Genomic DNA, 23,006 nt, shown 5'->3' on the forward strand with positions numbered 1-23,006 from the left:
ATGTTTATTTTCAACATGATGACGATAATTGATTCGTCCTCTACCACGTCCTCTCCCACGTCCACGACCACGGCCACGACCGTGGCCGCGATAATTATTTTGTCTTGATTCAGACTGATTATGCGCTGCTACAACATTCGCTTCAGGGAATGGAGCAGATCCAGTGGGACGGGCTTCATGATTTTTTATCAACAAAGTATTATTTTGCTCAGCCACAAGTAAGCATGTAATTAATTCAAAATACTTCTTAAATCCTTTTTCACGATATTGTTGTTGTAACAACACATTTGAAGCGTGAAAAGTGGAAAAAGTTTTCTCAAGTAAGTCATCATCAGTGATAGAGTCTCCACATAATTTTAACATGGAACTTACCTTGTGGATCGCAGAATTATACTCTGTCACGGTTTTAAAGTCTTGAAATCGAAGGTGAATCCAGTCATATCGGGCTTTTGGTAACACCGTAAGTTTCAGGTGGTGATACCGATCTTTCAAATTAGTCCATAATTCAAGAGGGTCTTTTATAGTTAAATATTCAGTTTTTAATCCTTCATGAATATGATGACGGAGAAAAATCATGGCTTTTGCTTTATCTTGGCTTGATGCGTTATTATCTTGTTTAATAGTATCACCTAGACCCTTAGCGTCAAGGTGAATTTCAGCATCAAGGATCCATGATAAATAATTTTTTCCAGAAATGTCAAGTGCCACAAATTCAAGTTTTGATATATTTGACATGATAAAACTGGGATAGAAATTAATTTTAGAAATAGAAAAGACAACTAAAATAAAATTTCTTTAGTAGATATACCTGATATAGAGATTAATTTTCTGGAGAAAATTAGGACTTCGTGCTGATAACGTGTTATAAAATAACTAAGTTGACAATATTATAACAGAAAAGAAAGTAAGAGAATATGGAGAGAAAACAGAAAAGAAAGGAAAGTAGCGTGTATATGTATTCTGTGTGTTTTTTAGCAATTCACAATGGCCAAGAATGGTCATATTTATAGTTATACAAAAGAAGGCAAGTTGAGCAACTTGCAAAGTGGTGTGTCCACACAAATAAATGGACAATCCACTACTTAACAAAGAATAATATTTAAACAATTCTGATGACGAATGTTTAAAAAACATGGACATATTTTCTTTTTCTTATATGACTTATATTTTATCCAGACATAAAATGTCTAATTATCTCAAGCATCATCAAACAAGACAAAGAAAACAAAGAAGATAGGTTGGGGAGGAGGGGACATGGGTGGATCCAAACACCATCATGTATAAAAAGATTCGATTATGTGCCATCTTACCATCTTGGTGATGATAATTCAGCAAACAAACTATGTCAAGCTTACCGTTAATAGTGTTTAGAAAAAGTGGTAGAGATAAAATAATTGCGGGCTACATGAGCTCATTCAACCTACTCAGTCAAATCGTGATGTTCTGCTGAATTTTTTCTCAATATTTCAAATACTTTGATAGAACTTTTCATCTCTCCTGTTCAGCTTTGGACCCTTTGCAAGCGCCTTTCAACCTTTTTGAGTTGTTCCTCTACTGCTAAGACCTCCTTATTCCTTTCTACCAAATCCTTCTTAGCTGTTTTAGAGACAAGCATGGCAGTCTCGCTTAACTCCATTAGATAGGAAGACTTTATGGAAACTTAACATCCGCAACATCAGAGACAAAAGATTTTATAACTTTAATGGAAGAAAAATTAACATAACTAGTTTTCAGCCGCCTGACTACATCACTAACCACATCAAGAAAGCTTTGGCAGTCGATGATTTATAATGACAACTGACTGTAATGTCACCACACTCAGCAAAAATGGCAGTAAGTACAGAAGTACTCCTTGGACCTGTTGATTGGCTTGGAATCCCATATCTCTAAAGAGTAACTGCTAGCGTGCAATGACTTAGCTTGACGTAGCCCAAGCTCTTACTCAGCACAAATAGTAGCAAACAAAGGATTGAGGAATTCATTTCTCAAGTATAGCTAAATGGCAGCAAGTATGCAATGATGTTGTTAGTTAGCAATGATCTTATACTTGCTGCCATTTTTGCCAAGTATGATGACATTACAGTCAACTGTCACTATAAATCATCCAATGCCAAAACTTTCTTTCTTTCTTAGCAACAGAGAAATGGATTAAAAGTGCTTCCAAGAAGCCCAAAGCAGAGTAGAAGAGGTGAGAAGATCTGTCAAAATATTTGAAATCTGGGTGAAAAAGTTCAGCAGGACATCTGGGAGGCTAAGGATCAAGCACAAAATTGATTGAGTTGATTGAATAAGTTTCTGTAGCCCGAAACTATTTTATCCCTACTACTTTTTTTTTGAACACTATAGACAATTATCTTGACATAGCTTATGTATGTCAAGAAATTTTGAAAATTGTGAATGATCATCATGAATCTGGCAAGATGGCACGTGGTTGAATCTTGTTTATACATGATGATGACATTTAACTCTTTTTGTGAACATTTCACATTTTGTGCTGTATCAAAATTGCCATATAACAAAAGCTAGATTGGATTATTTTTTTGTATGTAATGCTATAATACCTTGAACAATTGTAGTTATGTGTCTTATGTCTAGTGTTTTCTGCCTTTTTTCTGCTTAAGGTACGCTTGGACTAATCTATTTCTAATTTTGATAACCTTTTGTTTCAGAACTCTACTCTCTTCTTCAATAATTTGATATACAGTCACAAGTTATAATATGTGTTAGAGACAAACTTTTCAAATTTGATTTTTGGATGCACTAGTAATTCAAAAACACAACAAAAAAATTATATAAGTAAATCAAATACCGTGTCGATAGCGCTATGACGTTTTCATCCTTCATCAAACGGTTTGGTAGCTGGATTGTGATGTCCTCGAAACTGTAGAGCAAAACACCGATTTCTCCCTAAAATGAATTGATTAACATTCTTTTTATCAACACATAATGCAGTTTGGTTAGTAGGCAGGTCGCTTTCCTACTTCTACGAGACAGTAGGTCATACTCCACAAGGGGTTGAGGGCTGCTACTTGTACTTTATTGAGGCAAATCTCGATTGAAAGAATTTTCTTCGGCTCTGCTATAGTCGCCAAAAAATATTTATCCTCCTTAGTTCAATCAGAATCGAGAACTGTAGAGAGGTTCTAACAGTAGAGAGGTTCTAACAGGCCTAGCATAAAATAAATGTGGTGGAGACTTCAAGGCGATGGATCAATATCAATATAAAGAGAGATGATTTACCTCGAACAATCCGCTTTATATTTCACAAGTGTCTGGGTGAATTCCCCTTGAACAATCCGCTTTATACTCACAAGTGTCCAAGTGCATTCCCCTCCAACAATCTGCTTTATATTTCATAAGTGTTTGGGTGAATTTCTCTCGAACAATCCGCTTTATATTCCACAAGTGTCTATGTGAATTGAACATACTTATAAATTACACAACGTTGCACATTAAATCATTTGGACACATGTATCACATGAAAATTCTCCTATATTTAATGCGAGTTAATGTGATAAAATTTTCTTATATATATGGCAAATAATAGATAATTTAAAAGTATACATAAAGGGGTAAAACAATTGTGTGTGAGAGAGAGGGAGATCTGTCAGATCTAATCTGGCTCGTATATGAACAATAGTTGGAGGCAGCGGCTCTCGTAGGATTCCCTCATCTGAGATCTCTAGAGAAGATGATCAAGTATATAATTAAATAATAATAATAGTAAGGGAAAATGGCCAAGAATACACCTATGACCTAACCTATTGGAAATAGCTCAAAAATACCCTAGTGAACATAGCCGCACGAATAAATTTATTAGTGAATAGGATATTTTTCTTATGTAAATTTAGTCTAGATAAAAAAATAAAATTATATATATTGCACTTTCTAAAATATTACATCTTATTTGGATGGTTGTTACCCATTATATTGTATTGTATTGTTAATTTAAATACATGTTTGTTTTGATTAAGTGTTACTTAAATTTTATTATATCGTATTGGTTAAATTAATCGTTAAATAACAACGAAAAGTCTCAAACACAACGATATTTCAAACTATATTAACAAATTGATTATTATGAATTATATAATTAAATTTTAAAAGAATATACAATTAGTGTGAAGTCATGTATTCACTTGTGTTTTACGTGAACTTGGCTTTATTTTATCTCCCATGCTGGTGAATAAAAAGCTCCGTATTCATTATCAATCTCTTTTCTTTTTCTTCTTCGATAATCTAATACTAAAAATAATGTACAAATATATAACGATCTATTAGGTTGTTTTGAGTACTAGGGCCTTTTATTTCATAGAATAATCTGAGTGCCAAGCTATTCTCTTCTCTCTCTAGTTGACCGTCGAACTTGTGGAGTTTCGATCTCAGCTTGCTCTTGTTTTTTGTGCTCTAGTGCTGCTTCAGAAGAAACTGAAACTTCTTCTATTTCTTCAACTTCAACTGTAGTAGTCTCTGATTTTTCTTTTGAAGTGCTACCTTCTTTTGCTTGTATCTTGTTTTCAACAAATACAACATCCCTACTGATTACCACCTTGCGGGCAGTGGGATCCCACAAGCAATACCCCTTGACTCTATCAGCATACCCTAAGAAAATGTATTCCCTGGATTTTGGATCCAACTTTAATTTTTTTGGGGTGTTGTACATAACATAAGCAAGACTTCTGAATATATGTAAGCGGGAATAATCAAGTGGTTTTCCTGTTCACATCTCCATTGGTGTTTTCAGATCAATTGCGGTTGATGGTGACCGATTGATCACATAACATGAGGTTTTGACTGCTTCTGCCCAGAATTGTTTTTCCAACCCTGCAGTTGCCAACATAGCTCTTGTTCGTTCCAACAAGGTTCTATTCATCCGCTCTACTATTCTATTTTATTGTGAAGTATATGACACCGTGAACTGTCGTTTAATACCTTCTTGTTTACAGAAGTTATCAAATTCATCACCAATGTATTCTCCTCTATTATCTGTCCTCAAACACTTGATCTTTTTCTCAGATTCAAGTTCCACCCGCGCTTTGAACTGTTTGAAAACTAGAAAAACATATGCCTTTCTCTTGATTGGATATACCCAACTTCTCCTGGAGTAATTATTGATAAATGACACGAAATATTTTGCTCCTCCTAGGAACTCCATCGGTGCTTGCCAAACATCAGAGTGGATCAGATCTAATATTTCCTTGCTTTTAGCAGAGAAACTGCTAAACTTCAGTCTATTTTGCTTACTGGTAACGCAATGCTCACAAAAGGGTAGTGAAACCTTTTTGAGTCTTGGAAGAAGCTTTTGCTCAGTAAGAATCTTCAAACCTCGTTCCGACATATGACCAAGTTTACAATGCCACATCATCGTTGATTCTTCAAATGAACTTGCTGACGCGGTTGATGCTTCTCCTTCTTGGTATGTTTCACCTTTAAGCACATATAGATTTGCAGCAAGTTTTTTCGCTTTCATCACTACAAGCGTTTCTTTGGATATTTTTATGACTCCACCATGAGTCTTATATGAACATTCATTATCATGTAATTGTCCCAAAGACAATAGATTCTTCCTCAAGTCTTTTACATGTCGTACCTCCTGGATGGTGCGTATTGTGCCATCATACATTTTTATTTTGATGGACCCAATACCAATAACATCCAAAGCATGATCATCTCTCATGAACACAGACCCTCCTGAGATAGGATTATATTGATGGAACCATTCTCTCCGGAAAGTCATGTGTCATGTTGCTCCTGTGTCCATGATCCAGACATCAGTGAAACGTTTTCTGCCTTCATTATTTGATATTGCTTCACTACATAAAATATCGCCATCATCCGAGGTACATGCAACATTCCCTTGAGCATTTGATGGCTCAGGGTGTTCACTCTTCTTTTTGAACCGACAATCTTTCTTGAAGTGCCCTTTCTTGCCACAGTTGTAGCACTTGATATTCTTCTTGCTTTTTGATTGAGATCTACCATGATTGTGACTCCCACTGGGGCCATGTTCCGTTGGTCTTCCTTTCACCATCATCAAAGCTTCAGCTTGCTGCGAACTTGCTTGTCTGTCTTCCTTATTTTTGCGTCGATTTTCTTCTTCTAAGACAGCGGCTGCAATTTCATCGAAAACTAGACTGTCTGTATTGTTCGTCAAGTTGATGATTAGTTGATCATAAGAGTCACGTAGACTTTAAAGTAGAAGCTCTCCACGTTCAGTCCCCTCTATTTTGCAACCCATTGTTGTAAGTTGCGAAAACAAAGTATTCAAAGTATTGATGTGTTCAGTAACTGACATGGACTCTGCTATTCGAAGAGTATACAATCTTCTTTTTAAGAAGATTTTACTATGCAAAGACTTAGCCTCATACAATCCCGTAAGAGTATCTCATATTTCCTTCGCTGTCCGCTTTTCAGTCACAGTAGACAACACTTGATCAGCTAGTGTCAAGTGTAGATCAGCAACTGCGTTGCTGTCTATGTCATTCCACTTGCTGTCATCAACAAAGTTTGTGGGTCTGCCTTCAATTGCAGCTAAGCAATTGTCTTTTCTCAATATCGCTTTTATTTTCATTTTCCACAATGAGAAGTTAGTCCCATTAAATTTTTCAACGTCAAACTTTGTTGTATTCGACATTGTTATTTGCTTCACACCCTTCTAGATTGTTTCTGAATATTTTTGCGAACAATCGTGACAAACTGTACCATCACCAAAATTTACTATTCACGTGAATAGTACTTTTCACCAAATTTACTATTCACAAAAATTTACTATTTATGAATAGTACCTTTGCATAAAACAAACAGAATAATTGAAGGCTCTGATACCACTGTTGGGGGAGGAAGCACCACAACTAAAGTTTGATATGACAATTAATATGAAAATAAATTGGACACGAGAATTTTACGTGGAAACCCCTCTAACTGATAGAGGGGAAAAACCACGGGTAGAAGGATCTCACTATTAAAATATGGAGTACACTGCTCTCAAATACAAGGAGAAAACAATAATTAACACTTCTCTCTTGTAAAAAGAACAACTACTAAAGAGGACACTCAAGACTACAATATTTGTCTTGGTGTATAACTTTCTTTGTATTTTTACTCTCACTTTCTTTGAATGATATAAATGAGGGCAAGAGGTCCTTTATTTATAGGAGAAAGAAAACGCGTATACAAAACGTGTAAAGACAGAAGGTTGCTGACAACAAATTTGTCAAAAAACGTTGCTGCCAACTTTGCCTTTTAAGGCTGCTGGCAGCCCTTTTTGACTTTTGCATTCTGGGCTGGCAGCCCTTTTTGACTTTAGAAGCGAGTACTTATAGTCTATGGCTTTAAAAGAAAGAAGCGGGAAAGAAGAAGAGACCCACCTGGTGGAAGGAGGAAAATAAGCAAACCCTAATTAAGAGGATGGAAAGCAGCGACTAAAAAAAGCAATGGTTAAATTTCAATGAAAAGAGGCGACTGTTGAATACCCAATTTTTTTCTTCTGAATAACCTTATTTAATCAATTTTTAAAGGAAAGAGGAACGAAAAAATTCTAACTGATTTAGGAGAGTGCCACATAGGCGGGTCTAAGATTCTCTTTTATATATATATATATATATAATATTTAAATAAACATAAAAAAAGAGTATTACATGGTAATTTGGACTCTAAATTAATTATAGAAATTTTGTTTAGGATTCTTACTTGGCTTACCAAAAATAGAAGGATTCTCTCACCGCCTTCTTGTCCTCATTATTTTCACGCTTGTTTTTTGCCAACACCATTGAAGCAACTGACATAGACCATTGAAGCAATTTGAGATAATCATCAATTGTAACTTTTTACTTATTATTTTTTTCTTTTTCAGAATCTAGACTACTTAAGCTCATAAAAAAATTCATAACTTAAAAAGTCTTCTTCTCAACAAGGAAAAGTGTTTGGATAGATGCTTCCATTGATTCAGACTGTGTTTTATCTTCTTAGTTGATCATTCAATCAACAACACAAATTAACTGAAAACCAACTTTGTTCCATATACCACCATATATACTCCAACTTAAATAATACTCAAAGTCAATTTTATCAAATATTTGAACATTATTTGAAAAAAAAAAATTGTTTCAATGTATGAAGAATTTTATATGTTGTGGTGACAATGAGTTTTAGATAATTTTATGCCTCAATGTTCTATGCAACGATTAGTTGCTTCAGCATGAAAATAATGAGGACGTAAAAAGTGGTGAAAGAATCCTAAACAAAATTTCTATAATTAATTTACAGTCCAAGTTATCATATGATACTCTTTTTGTTATTTTTATTTAAATATTAATAATATCTGAATATATTAAAAAAAAATAAGTATGTCCAAAAATGAGCTAATCGTGTAATTTTCTTGTCCACTGTCAGTGGATAGTAGTTAATCTCATATAAAATATCATTCTCTTTGTATTTATATGACTCATTTTCCTTTTTAGTTAGTTTTAAAAAAAATGACACATTTTTTTATTTAATAACAATTTAACTTTAAAATATTTATTTTATCTTTAATGAAATGATTTATAGCTATACAAACATCTTGAATTTCATTTTGCAGTACTTATTTTAGATTAAAAGTTTCAAAAGTTTCTCTTTCTTTGTCTTGTTCGTGAAAATTTCAATACTGAATATTTTGAACTTGAGGTATTACATCTTATATTTCGTATCAATTCAAACTGTATCAAATAAATTGGGATAGAAAAAGTATATAATATTGTATCCGATTTAGTTCATATTTGTGCATAAACATCTTTTATGTACTATTATACACCTTTATATAAGATTGATACATTACGTATAATATTTACGTATATTTGGATAATTTAAACATTCACCCGTTATAGAGGGATATGAGAAAAAGATGATTCTAGCAACTACACCACAAAGGCCAACTCCTCTAGTTTCCATCAACACCAACACTAGTGAGCATCGACGCCATATCCTCCAAATCTTAACTCAATGCACTTCCATTTCTCAGCTCAAACAAGTACACGCCTATACTCTTCGTACAATCCCATTAGACCACCCAGATGCCCTTTTCCTCTACAGCAGAATTATCCATTTTGCTTCCTTGAATGATCTTGATTATACTTTTAAAGTCTTTGGTAATTTACAAAACCCCAATTCCTTCATATGGAATACTCTTATTAGAGCTTGTGCTCATAGTAATGATCGTAAAGGTGAAGCCTTTTTGCTTTTTCATCGAATGGTTAAGAGTGTTGAGCCTGATAAACATACGTTCCCATTTGTGCTGAAGGGTTGTGCTTATCTTTTTGCTCTTTATGAAGGGAAACAAGCACATGGGGTTGCTTTGAAACTTGGGTTTGATTCAGATGTGTATGTGAATAACAGTTTGGTTCATTTTTATTCGTCTTGTGGGTGTTTGAAGGATGCGAGGAAGGTGTTTGATAAAATGCCTGAGAGAAGTTTGGTTTCTTGGAATGTTATGATTGATGCTCTGGTTCAATCGAGTGAGTTTGAAAATGCTTTGAGAATGTTTTCGGAGATGCAAAAGGTGTTTGAGCCTGATGGGTATACGATGCAGAGTGTTCTTGATGCTTGTGCTGGTTTGGGTGCGTTATCTTTAGGGATGTGGGGTCATGCTTATATTTTGAGGAAGTATGAGAGTTACTTGGATTTTGATTTGTTGGTGAACAATTGTTTACTGAACATGTATTGTAAATGTGGTTCGGTGGATATAGCTGTTCAGGTTTTTGAGAGGATGAGCAGACGTGATTTGAATTCTTGGAATGCAATGATACTTGGATTTGCAATTCATGGCGAGGTTGAAGCAGCGTTTCGTTGTTTTGACCAAATGGTTAATAAAAGAGTAGTGCCTGACTCGATCACATTCGTTGGTATCTTGAGTGCTTGTAATCATAGGGGCTTAGTTGATGAGGGTCGTAGCTATTTTGATAAAATGGTTTCCAAGTATAAGATTAGGCCTGTTTTAGAGCACTATGGTTGTCTAGTTGACCTTCTGGCACGTGCGGGGTGTATTGACAAAGCTCTTGATGCTGTATCAAACATGCCAATGAAACCTGATGCAGCAATATGGAGGAGTCTTCTTGATGGTTGCTGCAAGAAAAATGCTGACATAGAGTTCAGTGAAGAAATGGCTAGGAAAGTAATTGAATCTGAAGGCAGTGACACTAGCGGTGTTTATGTTCTTCTCTCAAGAGTATATGCAACAGCTAACCGATGGGACGAAGCTGGAATGATTAGGAAATTGATGACCGATAAGGGTATTAGAAAAGATCCGGGTTGTAGTTCCATTGAAATTAATGGTGTTTTCCATGAATTTTTCGCTGGAGATACTTCTCATTTGCATACTAGAGAAATTTACGACTTTTTGGATGTTATAGAAAAAAGACTCAAAGCAGCAGGGTATGTTCCTGACCTGTCACACGCATCAACGGTTGATGAACTTGATAATGGGAAGAGACAGTCGCTTAAACTGCATAGTGAGAGACTTGCCATTGCTTATGGACTTCTGAAAAAACCAGGTACTCCTTTACGCATTTTCAAGAATTTGCGTATATGCAGTGACTGTCACAATGTAACCAAATTAATTTCAAAAGTCTTTGATGTTGAAATTATTGTTAGAGATCGTATTCGGTTTCATCACTTTAGGAATGGGTCCTGTACTTGCAAAGATTATTGGTGAAAATAATGTATATTTACATTTATAAATCCAATTGTCAATTCATACACTTCTATCTTGGTCTGCTGAAATATTACCCTTTTGTTAATCCAAGATTTATTTAGGACGTTTGTAAGACTTTTTAATGTGTAAAAGCTAACAAGTTGTGGTATTGAACTATTAATTCTGGAATTGGCTACTGCCAGAGTTTGAATTTAGAGATGTGTCCTAACCTTTTATACCACAGTATAGATGAAGTCTAATTGACGTGTTTTTTTGGTGCCATTATTTGTTACCACATGTAAGGCAAAAAATGATTAAGAGAAAGGGAAGAATAAATACAAAATTTTATATACACGAAAATACCACCCCAATCAAAATATTATTTTTATATACCTTGATACTTTTATTTCCAAACTTAACATAATATCCTTGATCATCAGGGCAGAGAAACAAAATTCATAGAAATATAAGCATATAATAGGTAGGTATTGTTCAAACTTTGTCAATAACTACTACTTAAAATAAGCTATCGGTCTCTATAGAATTAATTCAAGGAGCTTTATTCCCCATGAAAATATTTTCACTCTAGGTCTCAGGTTGTAACCAATACCTGCAAAAAAAGTTAAATGTATCATGGCATCAAAATCTAACCTCCAAATATAAAAAAAGCATCAACTTAATTGATTTCATAACATACATAAGCAATTGAATTACCATTCTTTTCAAATTAAATCTTGCGTTTCGGACAATCCTTCTTCAAGTGTCCCTTCTCTTTGCAAAAGAAGCACTTCAGGTTTCCATGATTTGGTGATTTCTTTCCCTTTTGTTTCCCTTCCTTTGGTCCTTTTCCTTTATGACCTTGTGATGCTAAGTGAACCGATAGCAATCCTTCTCTCTTTAATCGTTCCTCCTCTTGAACACACATTACAATGAGTTCATCCATGGTCCATTTCTCCGTATTTGTGTTATAGCTAATTTTAAATGGACCGAATTGAGAAGGAAGAGAATTGAGAACAAATTGCACCAAAAAGGATTCTGAAATGGTCATATCCATCGATTTAAGTTGTTCTGCCATATCAGCCATTTCCATAATGTGCTCGCGCACACCACTAGTCCCATTATATTTCTTAGTCGTAAATGTTTCCATGAGCGTACCTATTAATGGCTTATCAGAAGCCTTGAATTGTTGCTCAACAGATGCCAAGAACTCTCTTGCTCGAGTAGAATCTGGTATTGATTTGTCGATGTTCTTAGCAATCTTAAACTTCATGATCATGAGGCTTAAGCGGTTGGAGTGTTCCCAAGTAGCATAGTTGGCGCATTCTTCCAAAGGTTCATCAATTTTGAAACACAAATCTAAATCCAAACATCCCAAAGTAATTTGTAATTGCTCTTTCCATTCACTGAAATTCGAACCATTCAACTCGGGAATGCTGGACATATGGTCTGAAAGAGAATCTGGGGTAATAGCTTGAGGAAAAAAAATATTACAAGTCAATAAATATTGTGACTACTATGTAAAAACCCAAAACATAACTAATTCACCTTGTTTGTCCTTTGGACAGAATATGATGTGTTACCATTAACCTAAAAGTTATAATTTTCTTTTGTTCAGTTATTACAACTTATAAATGATAAATAATATTAAAATTGTCTGTAAGTATCTTCACCAAAATGTTAACACCGTTGGGAATTAAAAGATATTAAAATAACACATTCGATGCACAAAGCATCCCCTGTTCACGCAAAATTCGGGAAAGAGTCGGCACGCACCCCAAGGAGTGTGATGTAGACATCCTACCCTAATTCAAGCATTAATGGATGCTTCAATGGCTCGAACCCGTGACCTATAGGTCACACAGAGACGACTTTATCGTTGCTCTATTTTATTTATGTTGCTTGGACTCTTCAAAATATATATGAGTGCGTGTCGGATACTCCATCAACAATATTTTTGGAGGATCCGATATGGGTGCGACAACATTTTTGGAGAGTCCGAGCAATACTCCAAGGATCCCCTATTGATTTGGCACCTTCTAGTTGTAGTTGATTTTAAGCACACCTAACCTACCTATAATAGTCTTTTATGGGTTTACACTCAACACAAGGACATAAAATTTTACACAAAACTCTATGTAAAACAAGCTCATTGTTATTTTAATGGCAATGAACATTCTAGTCCATTTGGAACCAAAATGCTCAAACAAGTCATGAACCTACAAAACTTCCACAAAATGTAACAAACTCAAGACAAGTAAAAGTCTCACCTTTAGATGAAGATGGCAATACAATAACATTCATAGTTGTATTGTTGGGTGGAAGTTGCAAGCTGAGAGGATAAAGCTTCCCATTCAAAGGACTCTTAGTACACACAATAATTTCTTCAAGCCCTGTTGCATCCTCCAATGTCTTAGTTAGCTCCTCAACAGTATTTCCATCAAATGTTATGCAAAGTTCCTCCATTTTCTCATCAATTTCTCCAAATTCATCAGCAATATAGTAAAATATAAACCTCCCATCTCCCAACTTAGCAAAAGAATCACTTGACTGCAGGAAAAAAGGGAGAAAACTGAGTATTATAACAAAATCACTGAATTCATTAGAGGCGGCAAAACATGGCATGGATCAAATCCGGGCAAGTCAAAACAGATCAAATTCATAATTGGGTCATGGTCCAACCAGTCCAGAATTTTGTTAAATCAAAGTAGGTTAAGTCAAGATGGGTCAAATAACAGGTCAAACCCAACCCGTCCAACCTCCTTTTCTTTTTTTATTTTGTTTTTGGGAAAAAAAAAGAGTGAGAGCTAATATGTTTGTGAAGAAACTTAAGCCATAAGGTGATTGTCAAAGATCATATTAGGAGACAAACAATATTGTGGGACAATTAACACCCTCCAGACTTGCCAAGCCAATTGGTGCGTTGACAACATAATATGGGCACACAACACTTGGACACACAATAACATGGGCTCGACTCTAATTGGTCTAACTCAACAATAAAAGTTAGTAGCTCATAAGAAAGAACTGTCGAAACAAATAACTCATATCTTTCGTAAAATATTAACACAAAATTTTTCAAACTCATATAATCTCCAATCTCCAAAACTGATTTTGTAAGTTTGACTTTAAATTGCATTTTGTCCCAATTTTAACTCAATATTTTGATGGGTCATTTTGACTTCAATCCGTTGGTCAGGTTAACAGACGGGTCACAATCCAATAGTTCAAAAACTTGGACAGATTGAACGAATTACCAAAAAAAAATAAGTTGATTTTGTCAGCTCAAGAATTCACATTCCAAGTAAAGCTGGAAACTTTAGTACCTCTTGTCTAGAAAAGCTGGAGGATTCCAAGGAAACAACAGAGGAAGATGTTGATTCAGAAGCACATGAATCTGAAGGAAGACCCAATGGTGATGGCCTCTTAGGAACAACAGAGGAATCACCTAAGATTTCAACAACATGAACATCCCAAAGTACCCAATCTTGTGTAGCTGTCTGATAAGGAATATCATGAGTCACCGTGTTCTTCCATGGAAGAATTCCACCATTACCCCTCAAAAACTGCCCATATCGAGTCCTAAGCTTCACTTGGTTCCCTTCTCTGATTGGTTCCCATTCGATTGAAGAATCGAGTCTATTAGGCAGAGTCTGCAGGACTTTCCGACCAGTCATACCAAGAAGAGAAGACTGATTTGATGCTGTGAGGTATTTTCCATAACAGCTTTTTAGGCGAATAACATTGTCAGTTTTCTCGACGAATTCAACAGTCCATTTTGCATTTTGTGAAGCGCCATTACGGTCTTGGGTGACGGATTCTCCATCTTCCGAAGCTGTTAAGTACTTGTAATGGCGACTCTGTAGATGAACAGCCTTTGCTTTTTGGAAAAGCTCCATTGCTGGTCTTCTCGTTAGAGGACTCTGCCAAAAACAAAAATATGTTTAACTAACTATTTTCATTTTGTTCTTTATAACTGATAAAACCATTTTTGCTCTAGCTACTGACTATACCATTATCACCATTTTTTGCGTTTCAATTTATGTGAACTTATTTTAACAGGCACAAAGATTAAGATAAAAGTTTTTTAGAGTTTGTGACTTTGGGAAAGAGTGATAGAGTGTAGACTTAAAGAACTCAATAAGAGTGAAGGAGAACCAATTAGGATTTATGCCTAGTACATTTACAAGGGGAGCTATATTTTTACTAAGAAGATTAGTGTAAATCTATCACGAAAAGAAAGAAAGATCTGCGTATAGTGTTTATTGATCTAAAAAAAGCATATGGTAGTGTCACACAAGGTCCTTTGGTAGGTGTTTGAGAAGAAAGGAATTTGTATTTTAAATATATAAACGCCATAAAGGATATGAATGAAGGAATCGTCACTAGCATGAAAACACTAATACATAAGAATTTCCATAGCAATAGGTTTACATCAGGAATTTGCATTAAGTCCCTACTTGTTTACAGGGATTATGGACAAGCTAACCAACACAATACAAGAGGAGGTCCCAATATGTATATTATTTGCTGATGATACAGTGTTAAATGGCGAAACTAGCGAGGGTGTCAACCAAAAGTTTGAACTAGGGAGAAGCGCGTTACAGAGTAAGGATTTTCGAATAAGTAGAAATAAGACTGAATACATGCATTGCAGATTTAGTCAGCATGAGATGAGAGTAGTTGATAAGAGACTATAGATGAGATTGCAGCATCAAAAAGCAAACAAATTTAGATATCTAGGCTTGTTGTTTAAGAGAATGAGATAATAGATGAAGATGTTACTCATAGGATTAAAATTGGATGGTTGAATGGAGAAGTGCTACCGAAATGCTATTTGATAGAAGGATATCTGCCAAAAGAGTGGCCAAATCATGCGGGTAAATGCCCAAAAAATTTCATACTAGCTACTTCCACTATTGTCACCCTTAAGTATTGCATTATTTGTGTGAGTTCGACCATTTGAAGAAAAGACATCGGATTATACAAAGTGCCCCTAATGCTATGATGTTGACACAATCTAGTTGGCGACATTTTTGAATTCTTTTTTTTTTTTTCATTTTTGAATTCAAAACATTAAATATTATTTGGATCATTCTATATAACTCTTTTTTTTTCCCACAGGTCACGAGTATAGTTTAACTTATTATAGCAAGTTAATTACAATACTTTATTTTTGTTATATTTACTAATTAGTGCTTATCATATACTTGTAAATTAATCAAAAATAGAAGTAGAAATTAGTAACTTTTTTCAACTCTTAGGAAAAATTCTAAAAACAATAAAAAATGACACTAAAAAGGACCTTAAGTCAACGTAATTATAACAACAACAACATTAACACTTAAATCCATAAGTAGGGTCGGGGAGGGGTAAAGTATACGAGACCTTAGCTCGTGGAGGAGAGGCAAATCAAGTAGTCATGAAAAGAAAAAACAACAGTTAAAAAAACTAATATTACCTTGGGCGAGAAAGAGAGACTTGAATGCATAGACATGGGAGAACCCAAATCCAAGGTAGAAAGTTCATCGGAAACCGACGAAAAATTGGAAACCATCGTCAAATAATCCGTCAACGATTCATCTTCCGGCACATCGACAGGTTCAACGTTCCACAAAATCCAATTATGTGTAGTGGCACTATAAGGACTATCATGAGTAACTCTATTGCTCCATCTTAGTGTCCCTCCACTTGCACTTAAAAATTTCCCTCCATAACCTCTTAACTTCACTTGAAATCCATACCTTAATGGTTCCCATTCAATTCTCACATCCTCCATATTTTCCGGTGATGTTTGAATAACCTTCTTTTCTCCTACCAATAATGACACGTGATATAAAAGACAGATTCAGAATTTTAATTTTATGAATTCGGAATTTTCTGAACGAGATAACACACAATGGAAAGAAAAAGATTCATATAGACTATAGCTACTACTTGAGGATAGATTTTAGACTTGTATGGAGCTTTTAGTAATAATATACATATATATAGTGTAGATAAACTAAATCATTCAAAAGATATGTTTATGCAACTTTCCATAAAAAAATATATATTTTATCTGCGTATACAAGTTAAATCAGAATTAGTACTCTCTCTGTTCCAATTTACGTGAATAATATATATGTCGATAGTATAGATAAATTAAGTCATTCAAAGGATATATGTTGATAACTTTCCATAAAAAATAGGATCTGTAATCTTTATAATAAGACAAGTTATTCGTCATGACAAGTAATTAAATGTGACCATGTCGATAAGTTAAAACTCAGAATTAGTACTCCCTACGTCCCAATTTACGTGAAACTTTTCATTTCCCGGGAGTTAATTTGAACCAATTTTTGAAGGCATAAATTGAATAAGATGATCAACTCAACATGTTAAATTTTAGATAGACATTCAAAACAACTATACGAGAAGTACTATAAGTTACAACACCTGTCAAGCTCAAAAGGAACGGCTCGTCTGAAGCCGTGAGGTACATGCCGGAGCTACTTCTCAGACGTATAAGGTGGCTGTTTTCGGGGTCGGCGAGCTCCACCAGCCACCTTGCTTTTCTTGATAAACCGTTGCGGCTTTGCCGGATAGTTCTTTGATCATCATCTGCTACTAAGTATTTGTTTAAATGACTTCTAAATCTTACAGCTTTGGCATCATAAAATAGTTCCATTAGTACTAATTAACTTGTGTTAATTAATAATGGATTAATTAAGCAAATGGGATGTCAAATAGTAGTATATATAGAGGAACAAAATAATCCTACTGATGTCACTGTTTAAGAGGAAAAAGATCGGTTTTGTTTGATGATTCTTGTATTATTCTTGCCAAATTGATTAAGCAAGAGGGACAAGGTTACTAAAAACCATTATAATATTGTATAATGTATTACTCGTGGGTTTAATAATATACTATATAGTTGGTTGACACTTCTTTCAATAATTTACAATTTAATTGGTTACTTATGAATAGTCAAACTTAAGCAAATTACAATAATATTTTCAATCATTTACTTATAGTCTGTTTGATCAAGCTTATGAAAAGTCAAATATACTTATCCTTTTATTTTTTAAAAATATCCTATTTTAGAGAGTTAAGGTGTTTGACCAAACTTTTTAGGAGCAAAATAAGTGTTTTAATTAAAAACATAAGCTAAAAACTGTAAAAAAAAATCACAAAAGCACTTCTAGAATCTTGATCAAACACAAATTATATATAATATTGATAAAAGAATTTTTCAAATTGATTAGCAAAACATATATAAACAACTAGTCTCCAAAAGTACTCTCTTAGAAAATATTTTTATCAAAATTCTCTTTTCATAATATGCCGATTTTAAAATTTTGGCCAAACAAACTATTAACTACTTAATTACTTTGCGGTGTAATTTATTTTAGAAAATAGTACTCGTAATAAAAATTCAATTTTCCTTGAGAAGCAAACTTTGATAAAAGGTATGACTCTTTAAGTTCTAAGCACCTTTGGTCATATTTTAAGTGATTTGATTTCAAAAATATCTAATTTTACACATCATTATCTAGAATTTTCTCTCACAAGATAGGAATAAGATTATTGTAGTATTTTACTAATAACAAACACATATATGATTGACTTTTTTCAGTTTGATTGAAATTAATTTTATGATTGAATAGCAAAAGACCTACTTAGTAATAAAAATTCATAGAGATCCTTCCCATACCTCATTTATGAAATCGCGATGCATATATTTTTGTTATTATTCATTCATTATTTAAAATTATGAAACTAAAGATCATGGCTAATGCTTGAGCTCTTCAAAGGGGTGGGAAATGATGGACTATATGAAAAGAAGCCATGGAATTAATAACATTAAATTAAAATACAGACCTTTGATTTCATTGAAAGAACGAATTAAATTTTCAATTGGTGGCTAATATTGTTGTCTGAATCATGGTGTAGAAGGGCAAAATATTGATGTAATTATCCACGCCTTTGAAAAGGATGTGAGGGAATTAGTTATTATTAGAAATAAATAAAGAAAAAAGGAGAAAGAATGTTTTAGGTAATACTAACTTTATTTAAGTTAGAATATTGATATGGACATATGATTACTTTAGTTTTTAGTTTTTTTTTTTTAATAAGATGGTTGTTACATATCATTTCATAATATATTATATTGTATAATATTTTTAATAAATATAACATGTTGATAAATTGTAATATTTTTGTCGTTTCATAATGTCATGCATCAACGATCTTAAGAATATACATGTAATATTATAAAAGAAAAGTAGGATACGAAATAGAATTGTAAGTGTAAAAAAAGTCAGAAAAAAGGTAAAACATAAGGATAAGATGAGGGAATAAAAAATATAACGACACAATTACACAAAATTGTTCATTACGATAAACGGTACTTTTTAATTTTCATCATTACATAATAATAATTTAATAATATGATACAATTAAATTTAAGTTATAATTAAAATAAATATTATATTTAAGTAATAATAGCCAACAACCATCCAAAAAGATGTTAATTATAATCATATTGTATATTTTTGATGGTCGGATTAAATAATATATTCACACCTTGTATAGTCTATTAAAAAAATTCTCTATTAATAATTTCTTCATGATATATTCTGATAACGCCCTAGAATGTTTAAATGTTTTTTTAAAAAAATTTAGTATTTGATATATGGGGCAGATTAAATTTAAATTTACATCAAAAATTTCATATTAAGAAGTAATTAAATGTTCTTTAATAAATATAATTTCGAACTCAAAATTTAAAAATTTAATTGAGATGAATAATTACTTTACCACTTCAGACATAATATGGTTGGTTAGAATGTGTGAATGTTGAGAGGTAGTATATGTCTAATGGTAACTTTAAGCCATAAAGATTTTAAAGTCAGTCAAAAATAAAAAGTTAGAATTCCTAACTTTTTTTTTCTAAGTGTTTAAAGTCTTTTTCTTTAATCATGAAAATTACTTTTATATCTCTTATATTTTAACTAAATTCTCAAACTACCATTTTTATTCTTTTAACCCTAAAATTCACATTATTTTCCTCATTTAAGCACTTTTATCCAAACACTCAACTGCTTATTTATAAAAATAACTTTCAGCACTTTAAAGTTCTAAAAGTACTTCATACATAAAAAATATTTTTTTAAGCTCATCCAAATGGGCTCTTAAAAGGGTGTGTTTGGTGGGTACCGGAAAAAATATTTTTTAATTTTTTCATGTTAGCTTGATTGAAATTTTAAGTATTTTTTTTAGAAAAATAAATTTATTAAGAATGAGGGGAAAAAATGACTTCCGACAAAATAAATTACACAAGTGGCATTTAATATTTTAATTGTTTTCTCCCTACTTTTCAACACAATCTCATCTTCACACTCACCCCCGTAGTCACATCCCACCACAATCTTACCTTTAACAATATTTATCTGAATTATATATAAATATTTTTAGAATAATATTTTTTTATTTATGTACCAAACGCAAAAAAATAAATAAAAATAATTCACTTATTTTCTTAAAAAAGCATTTTTCGTTCCTTCGTATTGAACACGCAATAAAACTAAAAACTTTAGGAAAATAAATCTTTTAACTCTTTTGAAATTCAAAATCATATTTTTTTTCTCCTTTTGCATTGTTTTTTTTTTCTAAAAAAAAGTAATTATCGAGTGTAATTTACTCCATTCTTTGAATCGCCGGAAATTTTATAATTTAAAATATCGCTATAATAAAATTATTTGTTCTGTTCTATCCTGAAAGTAAATAATTCAAAACCCTTCAAAACTATAAGGAAACTGAATTCATTAAAAACACACAATATAATTTATGTTCCGAATTGAATTTTATATTAATATTATTGTTTTGTTTCTATTTAGCCATTACAGACGCTCTGCTTTGTTAAATCCGATTAAAGATACGGAAAAATAACAATAATCATTCCCCTTAGGCCCTTAGTTTTTACTTTTAATATTAATTACATATTCTCCAAATTATACTTAAGATTTAAAACCAAACATCAATTAATATGTTGTAATAAATAAAGTATGCAAGCCAAAAGAGCCATTTTTAGTTCTAAAATGCATAAAGGGACACTTTTTTTTCCAGTTAATCAAAACGGACATTTCAACAGTGATCAATTTGTCTTTTTGATTTAACTGACATTAGATGCCGTCTATTTCTTTTTTCATCTCGCTTATTACTGAGCGATTTTTCAGTGAATTCTTTTTTCAATTATGAGTGAGTAAGTTTTAATTTTTTTCTTTTTAAAGTTTGCACTCACTCACATAAGAACGAGATACCCATTTATATACTTTTATTTTTTAAAGCTTCTCGCTCCACTATGAGCGATCATCTCTTCTTCTTTCTTATGTCTCGCTCCATTGTTGGTATTTTTGCATATAATTTTTTTTTATGTAAGTCGCTCAATAATAAGCGAAATATCCGTTTTGGTTAACTGAAAAAAAATATGTGGTCCTTTGTGCATTTTAGAAGAAAAAAGTGGCCCGGCCCTTTTGGTTCTGAATTTTAATAAAATATTCATGTTAATCATTATTTTTTAAATAGTGTTCAAAATTCAATTTGGACAAAGTAAAAATGAACAAATAGAGTATCAGTCGATATTGCATAGTTATTATATTATTTTCTATTTCAATCATTAAATACAATTAATATTAGGGATTGTGTTAGGTAAGGGGCAGAGCTATGATAAAAATTTTAAATTCAGCAAAATTTAATAACTTTGACCTAAATTTTATATTTATAATAAAAAATTCACCTAATATATATAAATAATTTGTCCATAATCTAATAAATAAAATAATGTTATAAATTTAATATTCTAAATCCGTCCCTCTTTGGGTTCCAATTTCCATCACTTTAGTAAAGGGTCCTGTACCTCCAAAGATTAATGGCGAAAATAATGTATCAATCCAATTGCTGATTAGTAAAGGGTCCTGTACCTCCAAAGATTAATGGCGAAAATAATGTATCAATCCAATTGTCAATTCAGCCTCTTATACCTGGGCCTGCAGCATTAAACCTGCAGCATTAAGATTTATATATAATTTATGTTGGTCCATTTACTTAAATAATATAGTATATAATATTAATTATGAATTTTAATATATATTTTATTTTTATAAAAAATAACAGTATTCTTCTTATTCAAAATAGTAAAAGTATCAAAAATATTTTTTTTTCTCTATCTTTGGTTTTTCCTTTAATTTTTCTCTTTCTCTTTTTCTCTCTTCCATTTTTTCCTCTTTTTTTTCCTCATTCTCTTTCTTCCTCCTTCTCTTTTCTCTCTCTCCTTCTTCTCTTCTTGTTCGTTTTTCCTTCTTTTTTTTTTCTATTCATTTTTTTCTCTTTCTCTTTTTCTTTCTTCCTCTTTCTGTTTTCTCTCTCTCTCTCCTTCTCTTTTTTTTTGTCCGTTTTTTCCTTCTTTTTTTTCTATTCATTTTTTTCTCTTTCTCTGTAAGGATAGTCCGGTGCATTAAAGCTCCTGCTATGCACAGGATTCGGGGAAGGGCTCAACCACAAGGGTCTATTGTACGCAGCGTTACCTTGCATTTCTGTCAGAGGTTATTTCCAAGGCTTGAACCAGTAACCTTCTGATCACATGACAAGAACTTAACCAGTTACTCTCTCTTTTAAAAGGAATAATTAATTATTCTAATTTAAAACTTAATTTTGAATTAAATATTATAAAAATGATGTTTTTACTACTTTTTAAATTAAATATTTTTTATATATATATATATATAATGCATTTCTAACACAATAAAAGAAATAAATATAAACGAAAGTGTAATACATTTTGAATTCAATATATTATACATATTATAAACATGTCTTAATGTACGTTGTGAATATATAATTAAAACATTTTTAGACAAAAATATATTACGTTAATAAGATAAAAAAATAATTATAATATACTTTGAAGGCATGTTTCAATGTACGTGGTGAATATATAACTAAAATATTTATAATATAATAATATATTTTAGCACTATTAATAAGATAAAAAAAAATAATTATAGTACATTTTAAAATCAATTTATAATACATATTATAGACATCTTTCAATAAATATGGTGAATATATAATTAAAATATTTTTAATATATATTCTGCAATTGTTCATTGCATTCGTGACAATATACAGGCGCTGTTACGTAATGAAATACAAGCAACAAATTAAAATATAATATACAAATTAGTTTGAGTCCATTTTACTTAAATTGTTACGTAGAATGTGTGTCTATTTATTCAATCTTATTAAATTTAAATGTCTGTTTATACATATCCAAAATTAAAAATCATAAATATCAATTAAG

General features: G+C 32.4%; 2 protein-coding genes across 3 annotated transcripts; one reads left to right on the forward strand and one right to left on the reverse strand.

Annotated features, from left to right (window-relative positions):
• The first annotated feature begins 8,786 nt into the window (after nt 1–8,786).
• LOC129880236 (pentatricopeptide repeat-containing protein At1g59720, chloroplastic/mitochondrial) lies at nt 8,787–15,638 on the forward strand. 2 transcript variants are annotated; one of them, XM_055954186.1, is made up of 2 exons: nt 8,787–10,526; nt 15,134–15,638. In XM_055954186.1, exons 1-2 carry the CDS (start codon nt 8,882–8,884, stop codon nt 15,361–15,363), a joined length of 1,875 nt encoding a protein of 624 aa, XP_055810161.1. In that variant the 5' UTR covers nt 8,787–8,881; the 3' UTR covers nt 15,364–15,638. The 2 variants fall into 2 exon arrangements, with proteins under 2 accessions (XP_055810161.1, XP_055810163.1); XM_055954188.1 differs by lacking the exon at nt 15,134–15,638 and having other exon boundaries at nt 8,787–10,736.
• On the reverse strand, nt 11,027–17,378 carry LOC129880235 (uncharacterized). Its single transcript, XM_055954185.1, has 6 exons — nt 17,102–17,378; nt 16,125–16,477; nt 13,990–14,586; nt 12,934–13,213; nt 11,381–12,136; nt 11,027–11,276 (listed from the first exon to the last, which is right to left on the reverse strand). Exons 1-5 carry the CDS (start codon nt 17,331–17,333, stop codon nt 11,394–11,396), a joined length of 2,205 nt encoding a protein of 734 aa, XP_055810160.1. The 5' UTR covers nt 17,334–17,378; the 3' UTR covers nt 11,027–11,276; nt 11,381–11,393.
• Between the last annotated feature and the right edge of the window lie 5,628 nt (nt 17,379–23,006).

Source organism: Solanum dulcamara, chromosome 2 (assembly GCF_947179165.1).
Source record: "Solanum dulcamara chromosome 2, daSolDulc1.2, whole genome shotgun sequence".
NCBI classification, from domain to species: Eukaryota; Viridiplantae; Streptophyta; class Magnoliopsida; order Solanales; family Solanaceae; genus Solanum; species Solanum dulcamara.

What these genes read in the sequence shown, in the direction of transcription:
- LOC129880236 (XM_055954186.1), top strand. Translation starts at nt 8,882, where the DNA reads ATGATTCTAGCAACTACACCACAAAGGCCAACTCCTCTAGTTTCCATC. An exon ending in TGGACTTCTGAAAAAACCAG is followed by an intron (nt 10,527 to 15,133) that starts GTACTCCTTTAC and finishes ACTTGTTTACAG; the next exon opens with GGATTATGGACAAGCTAACC.
- LOC129880235 (XM_055954185.1), bottom strand. Translation starts at nt 17,333, where the DNA reads ATGGAACTATTTTATGATGCCAAAGCTGTAAGATTTAGAAGTCATTTA. An exon ending in GTTCCTTTTGAGCTTGACAG is followed by an intron (nt 16,478 to 17,101) that starts GTGTTGTAACTT and finishes CATTATTGGTAG; the next exon opens with GAGAAAAGAAGGTTATTCAA. An exon ending in CCAGCTTTTCTAGACAAGAG is followed by an intron (nt 13,214 to 13,989) that starts GTACTAAAGTTT and finishes TTTTTCCTGCAG; the next exon opens with TCAAGTGATTCTTTTGCTAA.